The sequence below is a fragment of the Talpa occidentalis genome, unplaced genomic scaffold (genome assembly GCF_014898055.3).
Source record: "Talpa occidentalis isolate TD23 unplaced genomic scaffold, MPIMG_talOcc4v2.1 talOcc4.3, whole genome shotgun sequence".
Classification (NCBI taxonomy): Eukaryota; Metazoa; Chordata; class Mammalia; order Eulipotyphla; family Talpidae; genus Talpa; species Talpa occidentalis.
Window position 1 is genome coordinate 19,005,345 of NW_023603184.1, and position 21,634 is coordinate 19,026,978.

At 37.0% G+C, this 21,634-nt stretch overlaps 1 protein-coding gene across 1 annotated transcript in view; it reads left to right on the forward strand.

Moving 5' to 3' along the window:
* Positions 1-18,450, forward strand: part of LGR4 (leucine rich repeat containing G protein-coupled receptor 4) — a 98,695-nt gene extending 80,245 nt beyond the window's left edge. Inside the window, exons 5-18 of the mRNA XM_037522549.2 lie at positions 160-375; positions 1,494-1,565; positions 2,989-3,057; positions 3,972-4,043; positions 4,228-4,299; positions 4,630-4,698; positions 6,152-6,223; positions 7,930-7,995; positions 8,732-8,803; positions 10,540-10,611; positions 10,906-11,031; positions 11,852-11,967; positions 12,223-12,306; positions 15,410-18,450. Of these exons, the coding sequence (XP_037378446.1) occupies positions 160-375; positions 1,494-1,565; positions 2,989-3,057; positions 3,972-4,043; positions 4,228-4,299; positions 4,630-4,698; positions 6,152-6,223; positions 7,930-7,995; positions 8,732-8,803; positions 10,540-10,611; positions 10,906-11,031; positions 11,852-11,967; positions 12,223-12,306; positions 15,410-16,686 (2,455 nt within the window). The 3' untranslated portion in view covers positions 16,687-18,450. The remainder of the gene's footprint in view (positions 1-159; positions 376-1,493; positions 1,566-2,988; positions 3,058-3,971; positions 4,044-4,227; positions 4,300-4,629; positions 4,699-6,151; positions 6,224-7,929; positions 7,996-8,731; positions 8,804-10,539; positions 10,612-10,905; positions 11,032-11,851; positions 11,968-12,222; positions 12,307-15,409) is intronic.
* The last annotated feature ends 3,184 nt before the right edge of the window (positions 18,451-21,634 follow it).

A 21,634-nucleotide genomic window follows, 5' to 3' on the forward strand; every position in this document is an offset into this window, starting at 1 on the left:
ATGAGAACTCCTAGTGAAATTAAAGAAAGTGGTGATACCACAGCCTTGGTCATTTTTATAACTCCTTTCTGTTTGGAAAACTCTTGAGGGCTGTTTGATGTGCATTGGCTCTGGCTACTAGAATTCAATATTGAACGCTGTTCTTTCTGTTTCTGTCAGGCGTTTAGATGCCAACCATATTACCTCAGTCCCTGGGGACAGTTTTGAGGGACTTGCGCAGTTACGACATCTGTGGCTGGATGACAACAGCTTGACTGAGGTGCCTGTGCACCCCCTCAGCAATCTGCCAACTCTGCAGGCGCTGACCTTGGCGCTCAACAAAATCTCTAGCATCCCTGACTTTGCATTCACCAACCTTTCAAGCCTGGTAGTTCTGTAAGTATCCACCCCTTTTAATCACATGTATTTGTGCTAATTTAGGAGCCAAAGCAGATGTCTTACTACAAATTATTATGAAAGGACCTCACTGATTATGCTCTTGAAAAGCTGCTCTGTGTGGGTGTTGCCTTTTTTTTAAACAAAATTATACGTGCTGGCTTTTAATACGCAAAACAGGGTAATTAAAAAATTAACGTCTGGTAACTGTTGAATCTCTAAAATATATGATCACTTGTCATCATGGGAAGGAATTGGGCTATTTAGCCAACACTGGGACAATCGATGTAGTCAATAGAAGCAGAATCATTTTGACATGCTGACAGAAAATAAATTTCAGTCGTGTATCATGGTTTTGTCAACTTGTCTATTCCAAAAAAAATGTAATTTCTGTGTTTTTGATCTTTGGAAACTTGGGCATAAAGAAAGCACCATTTCTTTTAAAATCTGTAACTAATTTTCATATGCTTCCTTCGATTCCCTTCACCTCTAGCAGGAGGACTCATCAGAGTTTGTTTCCTGTACTTTAAAACACATCAAAACTTTTGTTTTGGTGGGTAAATATTAAAGGATCTTCAGTGTGTATGCCATTTACCACTAGAGATATCTTCCTTCTCCATTGGTGTTCTGTTTTCAGTATACACAAGTCTCTGCAGTGTACATAACTACCCAATGTTATTTGTTTTTTAATTTTTAGTGAAAAGTGTTCAGCAATACCATTCTTTTTTTTTTAATTTTTTAAAAAATATTTATTTGTTTGTTTGTTTGTTTATTTATACAAGCACTGGGTACAGTCAGAAGTGTGGGAGGGTGAAAGAATTCACCAGAGCCAGAGCGGGGAACAGAACAGGCAGACTGACAAAGTACACTGCTGAGGGGAGCAGTGGGCTCGGCAGGAGAGGTCTGTGCACCACGTGGGACCCTTGCCAGTGGCCGGGGATTGAACCGGCACTGCAGAGGCTGACTGGCAGCTTCGCAGTCCAGCGCTCAACCACTAGGCCACCAGGGGAGGCCCAGCAATACCATTCTTTAAGCCAGTTAGATGCGTAATGCATTTACAATAGTTATGTTGTAGCTGGTTACTGGTGTAAATGTCCTTTTGATATTTTTTTCTGTAGGCATCTTCATAACAATAAAATTAAAAGCCTGGGTCAACACTGTTTTGATGGACTAGACAACTTGGAGACCTTGTAAGTTTATTCATCACATTATGATGTTGATAGTGCAACTTTTATTTCATTGCAGAAAAAGGAAAATGTAATGATCTGGAGTTCAACTTACCTAGTTTACTCCATGACTATGGAGTAAATCCTTGCTACCAAACAGCAGATAGGAACACAAATCTAAGCTTATGGTTTAAAGATGGCATAAAAGTTAATATTTGATATTTCTTTTAAAAGTCCACATTAAAAATAAGAGCAGTTCAATGTGCTCAGCTGTATAATTTTTGCAAAATTTTTGATTTGGTAAAATGATAGTTTTGGAACTTTGTTCCTTATAAAATTAATTCTGGAAAACATTTTCTTTTTTCCTTATTGTGAATTATCTTGCTAATTGTTAGCATTGGACTTGAATCTATCTCTGCTTTCATAGGTTAAATGTGATTAAGGTTTTCATTTTGCTTTGGATGCTTTTGTTGCTTTACTAAAGTATTTAGATACTCTGGTTGTCTCAACTGTAGGTTGCACTGCTATATAGAATAACAAACCTTGTATAGCTTTGTGTGGATCACAGTAGGATCTTTATTTTTGTTTTAGTTTATATTACTTACCTTTATTCAAAGACAAAATATTTGCCTTTGTGGTATTGTTAATGATTCAGAGAATTTCCCAATTGGATGGATAACAAGAGCTGGCCTATGGGCCAGAGGCATGGGGGGGCGGGAGGATCCACCAGAGACAAAGTGGGGAACAGAACAGGCATACTGACCGAAATACACTGCTGAGGGGGCAGTGGGCAAGTCAGGAGAGGTCTGCTGCTCCATGTGGGTTGCTCCCTGGCCGGGGATCGAACTATGGATTGCAGCATAGGCTGCGTCTTAACCCCTTGCGCCACCAGGGAGGCCCCAGCATTAAGATTTTTTAAGGCTAGATCACTATTGCTTTTCTCTTTCCTAGTTAATGTAACATTTCCAGCAATTCTTTAACTGCTTTTCGTATTTATCTCAGGTCATCCTGCTGGTGGTAGGGCTGAGAATCAGCTGCCCTCATGCCAGAATTTTAGAATACCATTCTAAACCCCAGATGGTAACTTCAGTTTGACGTCATTGCCATTGTTAAGTAGATATTCAACAAATTTTATTTGATGGCCAATGCCCTGAGAAATACCATTCAGCTGATTTGGTTATTTAATGCCATCAGTACTATGTGATTATGATAATTCTTTGAACTTTCAAGATTGATTTAAAAACATCATAGAAGAATTATGATTCTTTTTTGTTCATTATTTCAAGAAAAGGTGTAAATTCAGTTAAACTCCTATAGTGTGGCAGTATAATTGGTTAAGAAAGATTACCATCCAGAGGATAGGAATTTTTTAAAAGTACATTTCAACCAAAATACTTTATAAATTATGACTTTTCAGTACTCTGACATATTTTCCCAATTTTTCTAGGGACTTGAATTATAATAACCTGGGGGAATTTCCACAGGCTATTAAAGCCCTCCCTAGCCTAAAAGAACTGTGAGTATTGCTTTGCTCTATTTATTCCTTAATATCTATCCCTAGAACCGACCATTTAATATTACAGCCACGAGATTTTAGAACATCGTTTTTCCATTACATGTGCCAAAACACAGACACAATCATACAGATTATATCACGTTAGTTAACATGGACAATGTGGAATGTAGAAAACTGTATAGGGATAGATACTGGTGAAAATAACCCTGTAGTGTATGTTCTCTGTCTCTTAGGAGCTTGTAATCTTAGTCTCATTGGGGAAGCTGACCATATGGGAGAGGGAGATAGGTAGTAGTTTCTAGGTAGACTTGTCCTAAATAGAACAAATGAATCATTCCAGAAGAAAATCTCATTGAGGTTGATAAAAAAGGGCATCATCATAAAAAGAATAAATTTGACTGGGCTTGAAAGACTGGAAATACTTAAATAAATGAAAGGGATGAGGCTACATTTCAGATGTTGGATTTGTCAAGAAAACATAAGAAAATTAATTTTCTATCAAAATTTCTTATCTCCCAGAGATAAGAAAGTATATGGCATACCAGGAATTGAGTTATGGATTGACAGTTAATATTGTAAGCTGTATTGCTTAAAGTCCAAATGCAGGCAACAGAAATATTTTGGGATGAGAATACCTTATGATTCTCTTAGTCTAAAGTTCTTTGAAGATAAAGTAATAGGTCCATGTACAGGACCCCTGACAGATACCAGGTTAAACAGTGGGTTTAGAAAGAATTAGATAGAGTCCCAAAGAAGATGAGATGGAATTAAAAATACAGTTTCCCTACATTTTTAAAATTTTTGTGCACACTCAGTTGTATTTTAAATCATACTGAACAGCAGTAGATAACTTGTGTTTTAACTTATTTTACAGGTGATATGCATTTCAAAACATTTTTCTCCTATTATTTTAGGTTATTTCACAGTAACTCCATTTCTGTTATTCCTGATGGAGCATTTGATGGTAATCCACTCTTAAGAACGATGTAAGTAGTTTTAAGATATTTTTTTTAGTATATAGTCATGTAAAGCTATGTTGTACTATGCCAAACATCTGGATGAAGAATGGCAATTCAAGCTTTTAGATAAATAGGCTTAGTGAATATAGATTTAGTAGTTGGAATGCTTGCGAACATATGAAAACTTTGCTTTTCTGGGGTATTTTTACAGACATCTGCATGATAATCCTCTATCTTTTGTGGGGAACTCAGCATTTCACAATCTATCTGATCTGCACTCCTTGTAAGTATCATACAAATTTAAAAACAAACCTGAATATTTATACAATTGATTTAGTGGGAAATAAGAATATATTAAAGTAACTCCAGAAAACAAGATCTTTCAATTTTTTTCCTCGGACAGAAGTCCAAATGACAATTCTGAAAATTTATGATGGTTCTTACTTAAGTGAGCACCAATTATCACACTTTCAGATACATTTAAGAGGGGAAACTAATTTTATTGTTTGGTAAAGTAGTACTATAGTTTTAAACTGTTTAAAAAATAGAATGAAAATGTAATCTATGAAAACTTTTGATTTTGAATTTATTTTTGTTTCCCAATTTCTAAAAGGGTCATTCGTGGCGCAAGCTTGGTGCAGCATTTCCCTAATCTGACTGGGACTAGCCATCTGGAGAGTCTGTAAGTGTGACCTTTCAAAGATGGGTTGTGTAAAGATAATGCACTGGCCTGCCATGGGGGAGTCATTGCTTTTTGGTGATAATGATGATGAGTTTTTATCAATCCCTACAATTTCCCTTTGTGAATATCACGCATGTATGGAGATAAGTATGTTGGGTTTGGGTCAGTCATATTAGGTGGAGTGTAGTCTTGAATGTGGAGATAAGATCTGAAAAGTTTACTGAAAATGTAAAGCATTAACTGAGTGCCATATTAGAAGACTTCTTTAGGATTTTAGGAAGTATATTGGATATAGAGTATTAGAGCATGCTTCATGGAGGAAGTGAGGTGTTTCAAATTGAATGCTATCAGGTTTTTCAGGACTGTGTCTTATATTTGCACTCCTTGTAAGTAAGGATTTAGACTCCTTGTAAGGCAGGATCTGGTAAAATGGGGAATATGAAAATACACTCAAGGATAGCACACAGATGACTAAGCATGCTGGAATTGCCTGTTTATTATGGAATGGGAAGTAATATAGAGATATTTGGAAAATTGGGTTGCAATTTTAAAATGGCAGACCTTGCACATTGAACATTTGGTTATGGCTTATCAATGGGTGGACTATGACTAGGTTATAGATGCATCCAAGCTTTTGATGATCTGAGCTCCAGGCAGCCAGGTGGGGTCTCTAACCAAAGGAACCTTACTGCAATATGTCACGTGAACATAAATAATTTTCACATGTGACAAGATGTCAGCCAGAAGTTAGGAAACACTGAGCTAAATTATTTAAACTTAACTTTTAAGGCAGTTTAGTGGTGTTGAGAATGTGGAGCAGATGGTGGGAGGACACTGAAAAGGGAGACTAGTGTTAGGAAAATGGTGAGGCATTAGTCTATTTGGTGAAATATACACATTAACCACAAGGGTTCTGTGTCTTCATCACTAGGGTTCCTCCTCCTTTTGGCCTGAAATTTCTTCACCATTCTCTGCCTTATGCTATCCCTGATCTGCACAGTAGCCATAAAAACAAAGAGAGGGAGGCAAATAAAAGAAAATTTCAGAATGCTGAGTCAAATGACTGAATGAAGAGAGACAAGGTTCAGGGGCAGAATGCTAAATTGCTTTTACCTATTTTGGATGTGAGGGGATGACAGAGCTTGTAGGTGTTTGTGAAAATGCTGTGACAGTGATTAGTGGTGTTGGCCAATATGAGAAATCAGTCTGGTCATCTGATGATGTTAACTTCTTGTACCACAAGCTTTTCTGCATAACTATGAAAATGGTATTGGTGTTGAGAATTAATTCACCTTCCTAAATGCCTGTCTTTAGGGATAATTAGCCAGTGGGCTGGAGACACTCTAGTGCACATGCAAATTTGGGAGCATTTGTTTTTCCATATGAGAATAGCATTTTGTTTACCATTTCAGCTTGAATCGTTTCTTAGGTGGACACTGTTTTTTTTCCACAGGACTTTGACAGGTACGAAGATAAGCAGCATATCCAGTAATTTGTGCCAAGAACAAAAGATGCTTAGGACTTTGTAAGTGGGATTCATCTTCCTATCGCAGCCTGCCTTGCACAAATTTATCCCATGTTGAGTTTTACTTTTAATGAACTATTTTCATTAGATGATTTTAAGGTATAATTTTTTTTCCCCTTTGTGGAAAAATGAACAGGTGCTTTAGTGATCCTCAGGGTGGGTTGGTAATGTATATTTTGAATTTGGTTTTTACAGTTACATGTTTATATCACATATCTTGTGTGATAGAAGGAGTTGAATAAAACCAAGCTAGACTAGTCCTTCATTTTTTTTTCTTTTTCTTGTCCCGGCTCCTTATCCTTATTCTGGCTGCCCCAGGGTGTTAACTCTCTATTACCATCCTGCTCTTTCATCCTTAATATAACATCCAAAGCCCAAATCTTTCTTGGATCAAGAACCATTAAGCATGAAGCTTCCAAAAACATTTAAGCTGACCTAGAAATTAAAAGTAAATAAAGAATGTAAAAATGTAGCACGAACAAACAATTAAGTTACTAAGCTGTTAATAAGTATTCAGTAGAGGGAGACAGTAATAGAATAAGTGACCAATTGATTAAACAAGTAATTAAAGAGTGTCACGGAATATCAAACTTAGAAGTCATCACTGAGGAAAAACTGCAGTGGGATTGAGGGTTAACTAGTTCCAATATTTAACATAATGTAAATGTTTTTAGAGTGTGAATATGCATGCTCTTCCTTTATAGCTTTTTTTTTTTTAAAGATTTATTTATTTGTTTGTTTTTGTTTGTTTGTTTATACAAGCACTGGGTACAGTCAGAAGCGCGGGAGGGTGAGAGAATTCACCAGAGCCAGAGCGGGGAGCAGAGCAGGCAGAAGGACCGAAGTACACTGCTGAGGGGAGCAGCGGGCGGCAGGACCCTCCTGCGGTGGCCAGGGAGCAGCCGGGGTTCAAACCGGCGCTGTAGAGGCTGCGGGCAGCTTCGCAACCCGGCGCTCAACTGCTGCACCACCGGGGAGGCCCACTTCCTATAGCTTTTTAATTAATTTAACATAGAAACTATTGTGATATAACCCATATTATAAAACAAAGTTAAAAATCCATAATTATCCCTTGAACATAATGTTTACTTCCTGTAGTATGTTTTTATATCTTTAATTTTATATATTTGTTTTAAAATATATTTACATAGTCTATACTTAACATTATGTATTGAAGTTTGCAAATCTTAAGCCTGTTGTATCACTTAGGTAGTTCAGAAACTCACAAGTTTTACTAGAAAAAGCCTAGTTGCTTTCTTGTTCAGCCATGAATCTTTTTTTTTTTTAAGATTTATTTATTCATTTATTCATTCATTCATTCATTCATTCATTTATTTATTTATACAAGCACTGGGTATAGTCAGAAGCATGGGAGGGTGAGAGAATTCACCAGAGCCAGAGCGGGGAGCAGAGCAGGCAGAGTGACGAAGTACACTGCTAAGGGGAGCAGCAGGCGACAGGAGAGATCTGTGCGCCATGTGGGACCTTCCTTCGGTAGCCGGGGAGCAGCCGAGGTTCGAACCTGTGCTGCAGAGGCTGCGGGCAGCTTCGCAACCCAGCGCTCAACTGCTGCGCTACCAGGGAGGCCCCCAGCCATGAATCTTTATGACAGATCCTAACGCTGCTTTCTATTCTTCTCAGTACAACTCTTCTTAATATAGTATTCTGATAACATGAAATTAATTTTTAACTCCCATTGTTTTAAGGGACTTATCATACAACAATATAAAAGACCTTCCAAGCTTTGATGGATGTCATTCTCTGGAAGAAATGTAAGTTGGTCTTTGACTTACTCCTTTGCTGTGGTGTATTGTCAATTCATTGGGCATTTCCTATCTTAATGAATGGCTTTCATGTTAAGAAATTAGGAATTCATATAACTAGGTATATCTATGAATAAACGTCAAACTCTTACTAGGTGTGTTTATGTAGCCAGCTTTTACTGGGCACCTACCTGTCTATCAGGAATTCTATGAGATACATTCAGGGAGGGTGCTGTATAAAAAAACAAAAACAAAAACAAAACAGGCAAAAGCTTGTCTTGGCTGTTGAGGGAATCCAGACGTGGCGATCATATATTTATAGTGTACCTATAAGGACGACCCTGATGAAAGCTGGCCAGGAGATGCAATGAAGGAGGCATTAATTCTCCCATTTTTTATCTCTCTCACCTTCTGTAATGGCTGGTTATGGTCATGTTGCCTTGGAGCTTTTCTCATGTGCTGTCCCTCTCTCACATCTGAGTGGGGTTGACACGGAATGTAGATAGTGCATCTCAATTCCCAGTGTAGTTTGGAATGAATACCAATTAGTCTAATCCTTTCATCTTGTAGGTGAGGCAACAGCAAATCCCTTTCCACAAGATCAATCAGTGAATATTTAAAATAAAAGTATTTAAAATAAGAAAAGGTTTCATTGAGAAATTATATTTTTCAAAATGAAAAATAATTTTTTTCTTGTCTTTTCACTCCCCTTCCCACATTCTCTTCTTTATTTTCCTTCTTCCAGTTCTTTGCAACGTAATCAAATCCGCCAAATAAAGGAAGGTACTTTTCAAGGCCTGATATCCTTAAGGATTCTGTAAGTTTCTGTATAATTATTCAAGACAACTTAAATTTTTGGTCAAAATATAAATTACGGTGTCATTAGTCCCACTGTAACAGATAAAAAGATAGGTGTTATTATTTGTAAATATTGTTGAATCTTTTCATCTGGCACTTTATAATAATCTGGTTTCAGTATTTCATGATATTCTACATTAGCCAGTGAACAAGTATAATGTGTAGATGCAGATTGTTTGTTTTCAAGTCATAATAATAAGGTTTGTTGGTCCATTAGGGCAGGGGTGGGCAAACCACAGCCTGTGGGCCAGATCCAGCCTGCCTCCTGTTTTTCTAAATTACGTTTTATTGGAACGCAGCCAGGTTCTTTTGTTAAGTGTTATTTAAAGCTGCTTTCACCATATACTATGGCATAGTTGAACAGTTGCACTAGAGACTATGTGACCACCCCCCACTTCCACCCAGAGGTGAAAAACATTTACTATTTGTTTCTCTACAGAAAAACTGTTGACCTCTGCACTGGGGTGTCTGTCATGACAAATACAGCTAACACATAGCAAAAGTCCTCATTTAAGAATTTGTATCTGAGTGTATATTTGTGCTGGGTACCCCAAGCACTGGAGGAAAGAAAGTTGACTACAAAAAACCTTGTCTCTGTGTTCACAGAACTTTAGTGCAGAAAACACAATATACTAAATTAGTGAACTTTTTTTAATACAGAAAAAAAACCCAAAACATGACAAATCGACAGTGAAGTTACATATATTGATTATCTTTCCAGTTGACAGCCATTAAGAAATTAAATATGCATTGTGCTAGAAAATATTTTATTCATAGTTGGTTGCCAGATCTTTCCTTGTTGTTGACAGGCTTACTGTGGGTCTGGGCAGAAGGGAGGAAGAGGACTGGCTTCTAACTGCCATCACTTCCAGAGTGCTGATAAAAGACCCCAGTGAAAAGCTGCCCTTTTCATGATTTGGAACCCACTTTGTGGAGTTTTCCTGTTATTCAGGAGATGTGTTATGGAGTGATTTTATTCAATCTTTAAATTTCCACTAAGACCTGATTGGTGGTGGGAATTTTATGGGGACTATACCTGAGAGGAAAAAGCAAATATTGTACAAAAATGAGCACTGATATAAAATATATATAAATAAATAAATTAAAAAAGAAGACCTGCTTTAAATGTGGTCTTAGATTTTTTGTTTTATTAACTCCCAGAACTCAGAATCCTTCTGGGTATGTTCCTGAGGAGAGTATTGTTCTGATAATGATAGGTTTTTATTTCCTGGTTGGGAAAAGAATGATATCTGAAGCCCTTTTGGAATGCTCTTGTTTGCATATTGATTATTTGTCTTCTCTGGGGGGCCTTATCACTAACCTTTGAGAAGGCAAATAGTATAAAGCCTGTTTTTATTTTCGGCTTTGTCAAGAGCTTGGTTTTTCTTCACCTAGATAATAGTGCCAAAGGTTCTGTCATATCATTTATATTTTTGAACTTGTACCAGAATGATAAAGTGGAGAAAATTCACAACTGTTTTGAAATAGATGCCAGCTACAACTACTGCTGCATGGGATACATTCCATGGAAGAGAAATAGGAGAGGAATACAACATAAACGTAAAAAATGTTGTTGGACAAGATTTAAGATCTTTGTTATCGTCTCAGGAATGTCTGCCTACCTCACTTTGCAGTCCGAGTAACTGCATTTTGAGTTGGTTTGAAAATATTAACATATTATTCTTATAATTGTAGAGATCTCAGTAGAAACCGGATCCATGAAATTCACAACACAGCTTTTGCCAAGCTTGGGTCAATAACTAACCTGTAAGTTGATCTTTTACTCAGTAACACTACAAAAATAGTAAATAGTCTACAGGATCCTGTGGTTTAGCACTGTCCTCTCAAAATATTTTAATATTTTTCTGGTTCTTTTTCCTTATATAAATGCTAAGCTGCAAGGGTATAGAACGGCTTCTAAGATGGCAAGATGAATGTTTAACCTATATTCTAGCACATCTAAACTTCCTCCCAGGACTCTGGTATTTGTGATGTTAACCTATGTACAGATGTTTTTATTTGTATCTTAGGATCTAATTAGAAATCTCTTTCACATTCTAGAGACATAAGTTTCAATGAATTAACTTCATTTCCTAAGGAAGGCCTGAGCGGTCTAAATCAACTGAAACTTGTGGGCAACTTCAAGCTGAAAGAAGCTTTAGCAGCAAAAGATTTTGTTAATCTCAGGTGTGTTTTGGCTTATTTTCCATTTTGTTGCAATGATGGTAGGCCCTCAAATTATAGAGTGTGCTGTTGCTTTTCTGGGAAGTTATAGTTTAAGAGTATTTTCTACATCAATCCTTACAAATTTAGTAAAGAATAGAGCATGAACATCCTTCCATAGTTTTTAGGAACTTGAATTTGAAGCCCATTATGCTGTCAGAATGATAATAAAATTACTCTATTTTTTTAATAGTGGATTTGTCCCTAGTAACCAGATGGTAGAAACCACTTAAGTGTGAACTTCAGAATGTTTATACAACACTCTACTACTTCACATTACAGTTTCAGGGTGGGGAGCCTCATTAGATAGAGGGCTGGGGGATATTATTGGCAAGAGAAGAGAATAAACATTTTCACTATAGTTATATGAACAGAATAAATGGATTTAGTTGAATAAAGTGACAAATAACCTGGGGCATTAATTTTAAGTGAAACTGCCAGTTCCATATGACAAGTAGGGTGTGGTTATTTCATTTATAAAAGAAATCTGATAAGCTTGTACCTAAAATTGCTGTATTGCTATTACATTTAAAATGGTTGGATTTAAATTTAGATTTTAAATGCATGTTTCATCTCACTGGAGAAACTTCTGGTATCTTCTGATATTAGAACTCTTTTCACAGGTGAGGAAACTGAGGCCCATAGATAATGACCAACCTAAAGTTTGTGACAGTTAAGCCTTTCTGACTCCTAGGCTGGGACTTTCAAAGATAAAAAGCTTTTGACAAAACAAAAGCATGTCTGTTAAGCTGGTATACAATGTGGATTTTACAATTTTTTCCAGGTCTTTATCTGTACCATATGCTTATCAGTGCTGTGCATTTTGGGGTTGTGACTCTTATGCACATGTAAACAGCGAAGATAACAGCCTCCAAGACCACAGCGTGGCAAAGGACAAAGGCAAGTGCAGGAACTTTTTCAACCAGCACACTCTTTATAGCATTAATCAAAGTTTCTGTTACTGTAATCAGTTTGTGAAGGATTGACATGAAGTCTATAAGAAAAAGGGCATTTACAGTGTTATTGGCATCTTAATATGCTGTGAAGCCAGATTTACATCATGGAAAAAATAAAAGACTGCAGATTGCAGAAAAACATGGTTCTCTGGAATGGCCTAAAAACATGAATCAAACACAGTTTATGTTCTATGTTCAGGTCTCACGGATGGGGCAGGTGTCACAAGCAGTGCTGAAAATGAAGAACACAGTCAAATAATCATCCACTGTACACCCTCCACAGGTATGCTCAGCACATCGCTGTAGTTTCTCACTTTAAATGAACATTAGGCAGATAAATCTAAAACTTCTGTGAGAACCATGATTTCTGTAGTATAGTGGGACCAGATGATTGCCTAAGGTCTCCTGACTCAAAGTGTGGTCTATGTGCCCAGAAGCTCAGCCTCTCTTGCAGAATCTCAGGCCCAGGCCCACTGAATCAGGATCTTGGTGGCAACAAGCTTCTCAGAAGGAGGCTCTGCATGTTCAAGTTCAAGAGACACTTCCTCTATGCCCCTTCAACTCTGGGATGAGGACTTCAGTCACTGATTTTTAGTCTTTTCCTTTTACTTTTAATACATTCCCTTTTCTATTTTATTTCAGTGAGCACTATTAGACTTGGGAAATGTTGCTAAATTGATGCCAAATCTTTGGTCATGATGGATTTAGAATTTTACTGTTAAAAAAAAGAGTAAATAATTGGCTAAACTGTGTGCTAGGAAGTTGATTCCTGTTTTAGTATAATAACAGAGGATGATGTGAACATTAATGTTGTAACTCAGGTTCGTTTAGTATTATGGATTCTCTAATGAGTATGTCCAAATTGTGAGCTTATTGGCAGGCCCTGCTTGTGGTTTTTTTTTTTTTTTTTTTTTTTGATTTTATTTTTTTTTTTTAATATTAAATTTTATTTTTATATTCCCCATACAATTGCAAACGCCCCATTCTGACCCCAATCCTTCCCCTCCCGCCCCCCACCCCCAAAAAGTGTCTCTGGTTCATAGTTTTTTGTTGATTTTGATTTTCACTTTCTTATATTCATTTTCCTGGTCCCTTATTTAAGTTTTCTAGATTCCTGCTATGAGTGAGACCATCCGGTATTTTTCTTTTTCTTTTTGGCTTATTTCGCTGAGCATGATCCCTTCCAGTGCCATCCATGTTGCTGCAAATTGCATGTGTTTATCTTTTTTGAATGCTGAGTAATATTCCATGGTATATATGTACCACATCTTCTTGATCCAGTCATCTATTTTTGGGCATTTGGGTTGTTTCCAAAGCTTAGCTATTGTAAACAGTGCTGCTATAAACATAGGAGTGCAGGTGCTCTTTGGAATTGATGTTTCTGTGTCCTTTGGGTAAATACCTAGGAGTGGAATTGCTGGATCATATGGAAGCTCTATGTTTAGTAGGTCCAGAAATCTCCACACAGCTCTCCATAGTGGTTGGACCAGTTTGCACTCCCACCAACAGTGCAGGAGAGTTCCTTTTTCTCCACACCCTCGCCAACATTTGTTGTTGGCTAGTTTTTTTAATATGTCCTGCTTGTGTTCTTTTAATACTTAGTATAGTACCTTGTGTAGAGAATAAGGTTTAAGTTACCATATGAGTGATTGGGATTGACGAGAATCATTTAAATTCACTCTACTTATTTGCTATATTAACTGTTGGAGATTAAGAGGCACAGCTTGCTCACTTGCTCCATTGGGGTTCTTGTGTTGGAGAGTTTCCTTGGGAACTGACAACTCAGTAAAAAGGGAACAGCTTAAAGGGGAAGCTAGACTTGAACACACAGGTTTCATTTCTTCCACACTGAGTTTATTTTTTAAAAAGATTTATTTATTTATGCATACAAGAACTGGGGTACATGCCAGAGATGTGAGGGGTATGAGAATTTAAATCTTAGGGTCAGCCAAGAGGAAATTTGATCTGTGCTCCTCCCAACTGTGCTGCAGTTGGGATGAGCCTCTTCCACTCTGTCACAGTATACCACTGTACACTGCAGAAGCCCCAAGTGCAGGAGAACAGGCTCTTTGGGCTAGAACTGGAGGAGGCAGGAGGTTTCCAAAGACAGACTAGGTGGGGCTTTCTTCCCATGTTTTTGAAGAAAAAAATGACTGTACCCATTACTCAAACACTGGTTCCCAAAGAGCATCCTGCTCTCCTAGATCCGAGGAGCTACCCCTTCTTCCTTGAAGAAGAAGAACGAGCTCAGTTAGAGGAGGGGAGTAAAAACAATTTAAAGATAAGTCATATTTAAAAGTTTCTTGTGTTATTTAGAAGTCAGATATAAATGGTGCAGACTTTGCTTCTTAGATCTGTGAATATCTCAGTATTTAAAATTCTTTACAGAATGTGTCTAACTTCATGACAGTTCAGAAAAATAAAACAGAACAATTACAATATATAGTTTTCTTGTGCTTTGTAGGCAAAATTGTGTTTTTCTTTACTAATTTTTAAACAAAACAGTTGTCTGTGATATAACTAGCATGTCTAAGTCAGTTAGTGGAACATATCATTTAGCTACTAAACTATTTGTTGTAATCCTAGTTTAAGTTCCATAGAGTTTTATTGGACATAGCTTTGTATCAATAGTTAGCATTAGTATGGTTTTTCCTAACTATACTATTTTACTGAATAATCTTTGTTGGATCAAATGAACATTTTGAAATTTCTTCCAATTTCTCTGGATGAAAAATGAGGATACTTATAACTATCTTAACCTTCACGATCAGATTGCCTTTGAAAACAATGAGACATGCACAAAAAAATATGTATAGATACAGAATTACTATGAAGTATATTAGGACTAGGATGGAAAGAGGAAAGGACCTAATATTAATATTTACTAAAGTCGAGCAGTGTGCCCAGGAGGCTTCTTAGGTACCTTCTCTATGTCATTTTATTTAAGCTACCCTATACTGTGAAATAGGATTATCCACAGGTGAGAAAAATGAAATCTATGGAAATTTAGATGGCTTTCAAGTAAAAGCAGCAGTCTGAATTTAGGGTTCCTGGCCAATGCCAGGCCAATGGTATATATCAAATGTTTTTCATGTACGTGTGCTGTGTACATTAACCTATGTATAAGGAAACTCGAAAATTTTCCTTTAAATTTCATATGACTTTACCAAGTCTTTAATACAGGAAAACTGAATTGATTAAAATTAGCCTAGCCTAGTGCAATGACTAAACTTTATCTAAGATATAATCGTTTCCGTTTGGTTTAATTTAGTTTGGTAGCAGATTTATCAAGTCTGGATGAACTATTATTCCTCTATCAAGCTATATTATATGGATTATAGTATTTTCTAAATTGTCTTTTATTTCTCTCATTTTCTCCATTTTAGGTGCTTTTAAGCCCTGTGAATACTTACTGGGGAGTTGGATGATCCGTCTTACTGTGTGGTTCATTTTCTTGGTTGCGTTGTTTTTCAACATGGTTGTCATTTTAACAACATTTGCATCCTGTACATCACTGCCTTCCTCCAAATTATTCATAGGCCTGATTGCTGTGTCTAACTTATTCATGGGAGCCTATACTGGCATCTTAACATTTTTGGATGCTGTGTCCTGGGGCAGATTTGCTGAATTTGGCATTTGGTGGGAGAGTGGCAGTGGCTGTAAAATAGCTGGGTTTCTCGCCATTTTCTCCTCTGAAAGTGCCATCTTTTTATTAATGTTAGCAACCGTTGAAAGAAGTTTATCTGCAAAAGATATAATGAAAAATGGAAAAAGCAATCATCTCAAACAGTTCCGGATTGCTGCCCTTTTTGCTTTTCTGGGTGCTTCTGTAGCAGGCTGCTTCCCACTTTTCCACAGAGGGGAATACTCCGCATCTCCCCTGTGCTTGCCATTTCCTACAGGAGAAACACCGTCACTAGGATTTACTGTAACCTTAGTGCTATTAAACTCACTAGCGTTTTTATTAATGGCCATTATCTACACTAAACTTTACTGCAACTTGGAAAAAGAGGACCTTTCCGAGAACTCACATTCTAGCATGATTAAGCACGTTGCTTGGCTCATCTTCACCAATTGCATCTTTTTCTGTCCTGTTGCATTTTTTTCATTTGCCCCATTGATCACTGCGATCTCTATCAGCCCCGAAATAATGAAGTCTGTGACTCTGATATTCTTTCCATTGCCTGCTTGCCTGAATCCAGTCCTGTATGTTTTCTTCAACCCCAAGTTTAAAGAAGACTGGAAGATATTGAAGCGACATATTACCAAGAAAAGTGGATCAGTGTCAGTTTCCATTAGTAGCCAAGCTGGTTGTGTGGAACAGGATTTCTATTATGACTGTGGCATGTACTCCCACTTGCAGGGCAACCTGGCTGTGTGTGACTGCTGCGAATCATTTCTTTTGACAAAGCCAGTATCATGCAAACACTTAATCAAATCACACAGCTGTCCTGCACTGGCAGTGGGTTCTTGCCAAAGACCAGATGGCTATTGGTCCGACTGTGGGACACAATCGGCCCACTCCGATTATGCCGATGAAGAAGATTCCTTTGTCTCGGACAGTTCTGACCAGGTGCAGGCCTGTGGACGAGCCTGCTTCTATCAGAGTCGAGGCTTCCCTTTGGTGCGCTATGCTTATAATCTACCAAGAGTCAAAGACTGAATGAATATGTTGTGACTGTTTCTCCCATCAACCAAAATCACAGTGTTTATAGAGGGAACCCTGGTCTGATCTCATCTGGGAAGCACTTCTGTGATCACTGCCTGGTGTCACTTAGAAGAAGGAGAAGGTGGCAGTTTATTTCTTAAACCAGACATTTTCAAAGAGCAAGTGCCTAAACTATCAACTGGTGGAAAAGGTGATGTCCACGCAGTGTGTGGTCTATTTAAAACAAATTTGTAACTTGAAAAAGATGTGTATATCATAGCAATGTAACATTAGGTTTTTTGGATCCATAAGAAGCAAATTTGTACCTATTTGAATTAAGCACAAGATAAAGAACAGCTGTTAATATTTTTTAAAGAATATTTTAAAGTGTGATTTTATATAACTAAAGAAAAAGTCATGCTAATTTACCTAATGTTTTCATCATTAATCTCAGGACAACTTACTGCAGGGCCAAAAAGGGACTGTCTCCTAGGTAGAACTGTGAGAGTATGTTGTAGGCATTACCTTATTGCATTTTCTACTTCTGTCTTTGACATAATAGAATCACAAATTTTGTTTAATTCATTTGTAACTTAGAAACCTGAAGATGTTTTTAAAACAATATTAACAACTGCTAGATTTAAAACAAATAACTGAACATTTGTTTTCGGTCTTTATGTATCACTTTGGTGTGATTCCAGCAATTATTTCCTCAGTCTTTTGTGATCACACTACTACGATAAAGTAAAGGGCTATTTGCTGGGTGGGTTTAGTAGATTTTTACTAAACTACTAATTAATATGGGATTTAAGTAGTATCTGAGGGATTTGATAGCTCCCTAGAATGTTCCCGTTAATAAACATTTCCTAATATCTGGCTCTACCAATATTTTCCAAATTTGTTGGTATGTTACTTTATTGTTTGAACTATACAGAAAGTAAACTGTGATAAATAGTTGCATTTAATTGCAAGAATTGGGAGTAATTATGACACAAAGCACTTACATGTATTTCTTAGTAAGCTGGATTCTCCTGAACCTGTGCTATTACACAGAAGCTTCCAAACATTTCCCCCATACTGTGATTCATGAAAGAGCCTATGCAACAGCTCAGATGATGTGTTCTTGTGAGACAAGATAAATATGTCATTAAGAAAAAAAAGGAATAAAGTTGGGGTCTGTGTCTTTAAAAATTAAAAATTTTACTTGATTCTCATTGATGAACTTTTGACATGTCACTATGTGGAGTCTTAAAATTAAAGATGTTCAATATGTTTTTTGAACAATATGCTAAATCAATAGCAAACTCACTGCCATATTAGTGATTCAGGATACACTAAATGACATTAAGCTAGATTGCAGTTTAATAATTAAACTGTATATAATGTGCATATAATGAATTTTTATCTTATGTAAATTATTTTTTAGAACACAAGTTGGGAAATGTGGCTTCTGTTCATTTTGTTTAATTAAAGCTACCTCCTAAACTATAGTGGCTGCCAGTAGCAGAATGTTAAATTGTGGTTTATATACTTTTTTGCATTGTAAATAGTCTTGGTTGTACATTGTCAGTGTAATAAAAACAGAATCTTTGTATATCAAAATCATGTTTGTGTAAAATGTGGGAGGGATCTATTTACAGCGTGTTGTAATTTTGTAAGGCCTACCATTCACATGTTTTTAAAATCGATATCATGTTTGTATATTTACATATCTGATAAATATTAAATCATAACTTGGTAAAAAAAAAATCTTAGCTAAAAGGTTTTTTTCCTCAAAATTCAAAGTACTAAAAATCTCATTACATTGATTTTAAAAATATAACAACATTGAATATATGTGGTGAATTGTGTTATATGGATGGTAGGAAATACAATATTGTATGTAGTGTTTGAATTTTATTAAAGTTTTTAGAAAACCACCTTGCCATAATTTTTAGGTATACTAATGAATTTGCTTAATGTAAAAGGAAGCAGATTAAAGTAAAACACTTAAAGTGAAGGATATGAGAAGAAATATTGGGAGAATACTTTGCTGGAATATAGAAGTAAGGTTTTACTCTTTGAGTCTGAATCAAAGTTATAGAAAACAAATTGTAAAATTTAAGTTATACCACCAATTAGATCTTTATTTAAAAGGAAACGATTTCAAAACCTGTATGACACCTATTGCCCAATTTTTTAGAAATTAGTCAATATTCCCAATAAGCCCTCATTTTAGAGAATGGCAAATAGAGGACTTAATGAAATTTAAGTGAATTACCTAAGTCACACTGCAAATTAGAATACAAACCAACATCGTTTTAAAAAAAAAAAATTTGTTTCAAATTTTAGTATGTGTTTGAAATTTCCCTAATAAAAAGTAGAGAGAATACTGTAATTGCCTTCCCTTCATCCTCTCAGCCCTCTACACCCAGGCTGCCCACCACCCTTATCAAGAGTACATGGTAACTTTGTTTCATCATCAGCCACTTTCATCCCTCTACCCCTTTGATTATTTTGAAGCAAATCTAAGGCATATTCTTTTATCTGTAAATAATTCAGTATCCAGGGATACATTTTTAACAGTTACTTAACAGATTGCCCCAGAGCCAGCTGCTAAATGGTATTATTTTTGTAACAAAGTCACACATTTTTAGGCAAAAGTCATTGCATTTACCCACCGGTTTCAAAGCCAGCAAAAACACAGATTTTCTCAATTATGCCATGAAAGTGAAAATAAAGGGAGTAGTAAGAAAGAAGCTGCTAAGTCAGTACCCTAAAAGATAAGGGAAGAGTCCCTCTTTTGAACTTATTCATAAACTTTTACATATTTTTATTAAATTTGATTAAGGCTTCTCAGTCCCTGTAATGGAAAGGCACTGTAAGAGAGACCACAGCACGGTGTTCAAGCACTAGGACCATGTTGCTCTTTGTCTTGGAATGCCTGTGTTACTAGAACATGATGCAATACTTAGTCATAATGATGATCACAAGGAGCAACTTTTGTAAAAGGAGGCAGAGAAGTATATGACATTTTAGATTTTCAAACCAAATGGAAGTTTAGGAGTTTGACAATTTATCATTCATCATTTCTTTTGTCATATTCTATGCTAAAAGCTTGGAAGATTAATGAATGACATAGTAGAACCAGGAGGCAGATTATTTCCCTATTTTACAGAGTTAGAATTCAGAAAGGTCAAACAGCTTGTTTAAGGAAACCCACGGAGGAAGGGGCAAACCACCCTTTCAAATGCAGATTCCTTTCATAATTGAACTTGTGTTTTCTGTGCTTCAGTTGTATCAGTTTATGTCTATTGGGAATAGCTGACCTCAGTTTACCTATTAAGAAGCCCTAAAGTGGCTCAGGTTCTTTTGATGCTATTTTTATTGATTCTGGGGATGTTCTGATAGGTTTCAACCAGGTATGCCAATACTGAATAAGGTAGAGAATGAAAATTCCATTAAACCAGTTTTATTCTGTGATGAATTTTATTACTCAAATTGCTCCAATTTTCCTCACTTTCATTTTTTTACTGAAAATTTTAACAAAATTAGTATTTCACTTAAATAGTTTATGTCATTGCAACTTCTCTTTTGAGTTGCCGGTGATTGCTATTATTTCCATCAAATCTAATTCTGTGTCAAATTTTGCAGATTCAAATTTCATCAAATTTGTATCACTTTTGATTAATAATAAATGTTGTGTGCTGTTTTAGATATTGTCAGTTTTTACTTTGTGACAGTCTATCATGATAGTCATTATGAGCTGGACAAAGCCATATTTATTTATTAGTGTACAGCATTTTGTCAGCATAAATACAGCATTCAGCTTTATTGTTTATCACCTCTCTCTTGCTACCTTAATTATCATTCCCTTCCCTAAGAGAATGTTCCTTCGAGGTCCCACACAATGTTTTCTTTTCTCATAAAATGCGTATTACAGAATATTTTAATGGTATGATCCTTTGCCACAAAAGAATGAGGAACTTGTAAAGGCGGGGCTTTAATCTTATTCATTTATCTCCAATGCTTAGCACAGGCCCTAGCGCACAAGAGATTTTAAAGAGGCCCTCAAATTCACATGCAAAGACAAGTTGGTTCCCTTAAGATACCAGGCATATTGAGGTGCTACTAAAAATCGTGAGATTGTCCTAAAAGTGCATTATCAGATACATTTATGAATTTGGCTAAAGTTCACCATTCTTCCCTCATAACATGGCCCTCTGCTGAAAGACATCATGTTTACAATCCTGACCTCGCAAAATCAGGGGACAAATCTGACTTCTGATTCTTTTCCTTAAAAAAAAAAAAAAAATGGATGTCTGGGGCCTCCCTGGTGGCACAGGGGTTGGGCACTGCACCATGAATCGGTCAGCAGCCTCTAAAGCACGAGTTCGATCCCCGGCTGACCAGTGAGGTACCCACATGGCACAGCAGACCTCTCCTGTCTCGCCCGCTGCTGCCCTCAGCAGTGTATTTCAGTCAGTCTGCCTGTTCTGCTCCCCACTCTGTCTCTGGTGAATCCTCTCCCGCCCCGCATCTCTGGCCTGTTGTTGTATACATAAATAAATCTTTAAAAAATAAATTAAAACTTAAAATCTTACATCTTTATTCCTTACAATGTGCTATTCTTAAAAAAAAAAAGAAAAAAAAAGATGCTTAAGCCAGGGAGAGTAGATTTCATGCACCAAATACACAGCAACACTATAGCAAACAGGGGATTCAGGCCCTCCAAGAAGTCAGTCGGGAGGCATACCTTGCCCGTGCGTGGAGTTAAATAACTTCCCAAGCAAGCAGCCCCCTTTCTGGCCCCAGAGCAGCTCTCGGGGCGACGGAGGGCCCAGCGGACCAAGCCAAGCCAGGCAGGCCGGGACAAAGCCCTGGCGGCCTCCACGCGTCGCCATGGCAACGCGCGGCCCTTGCCCGCCGGATTGGCCTGGCGGGGCGCGCGCGGGGCCTGCTGGGAGAGCACGTCCCCGCCGCC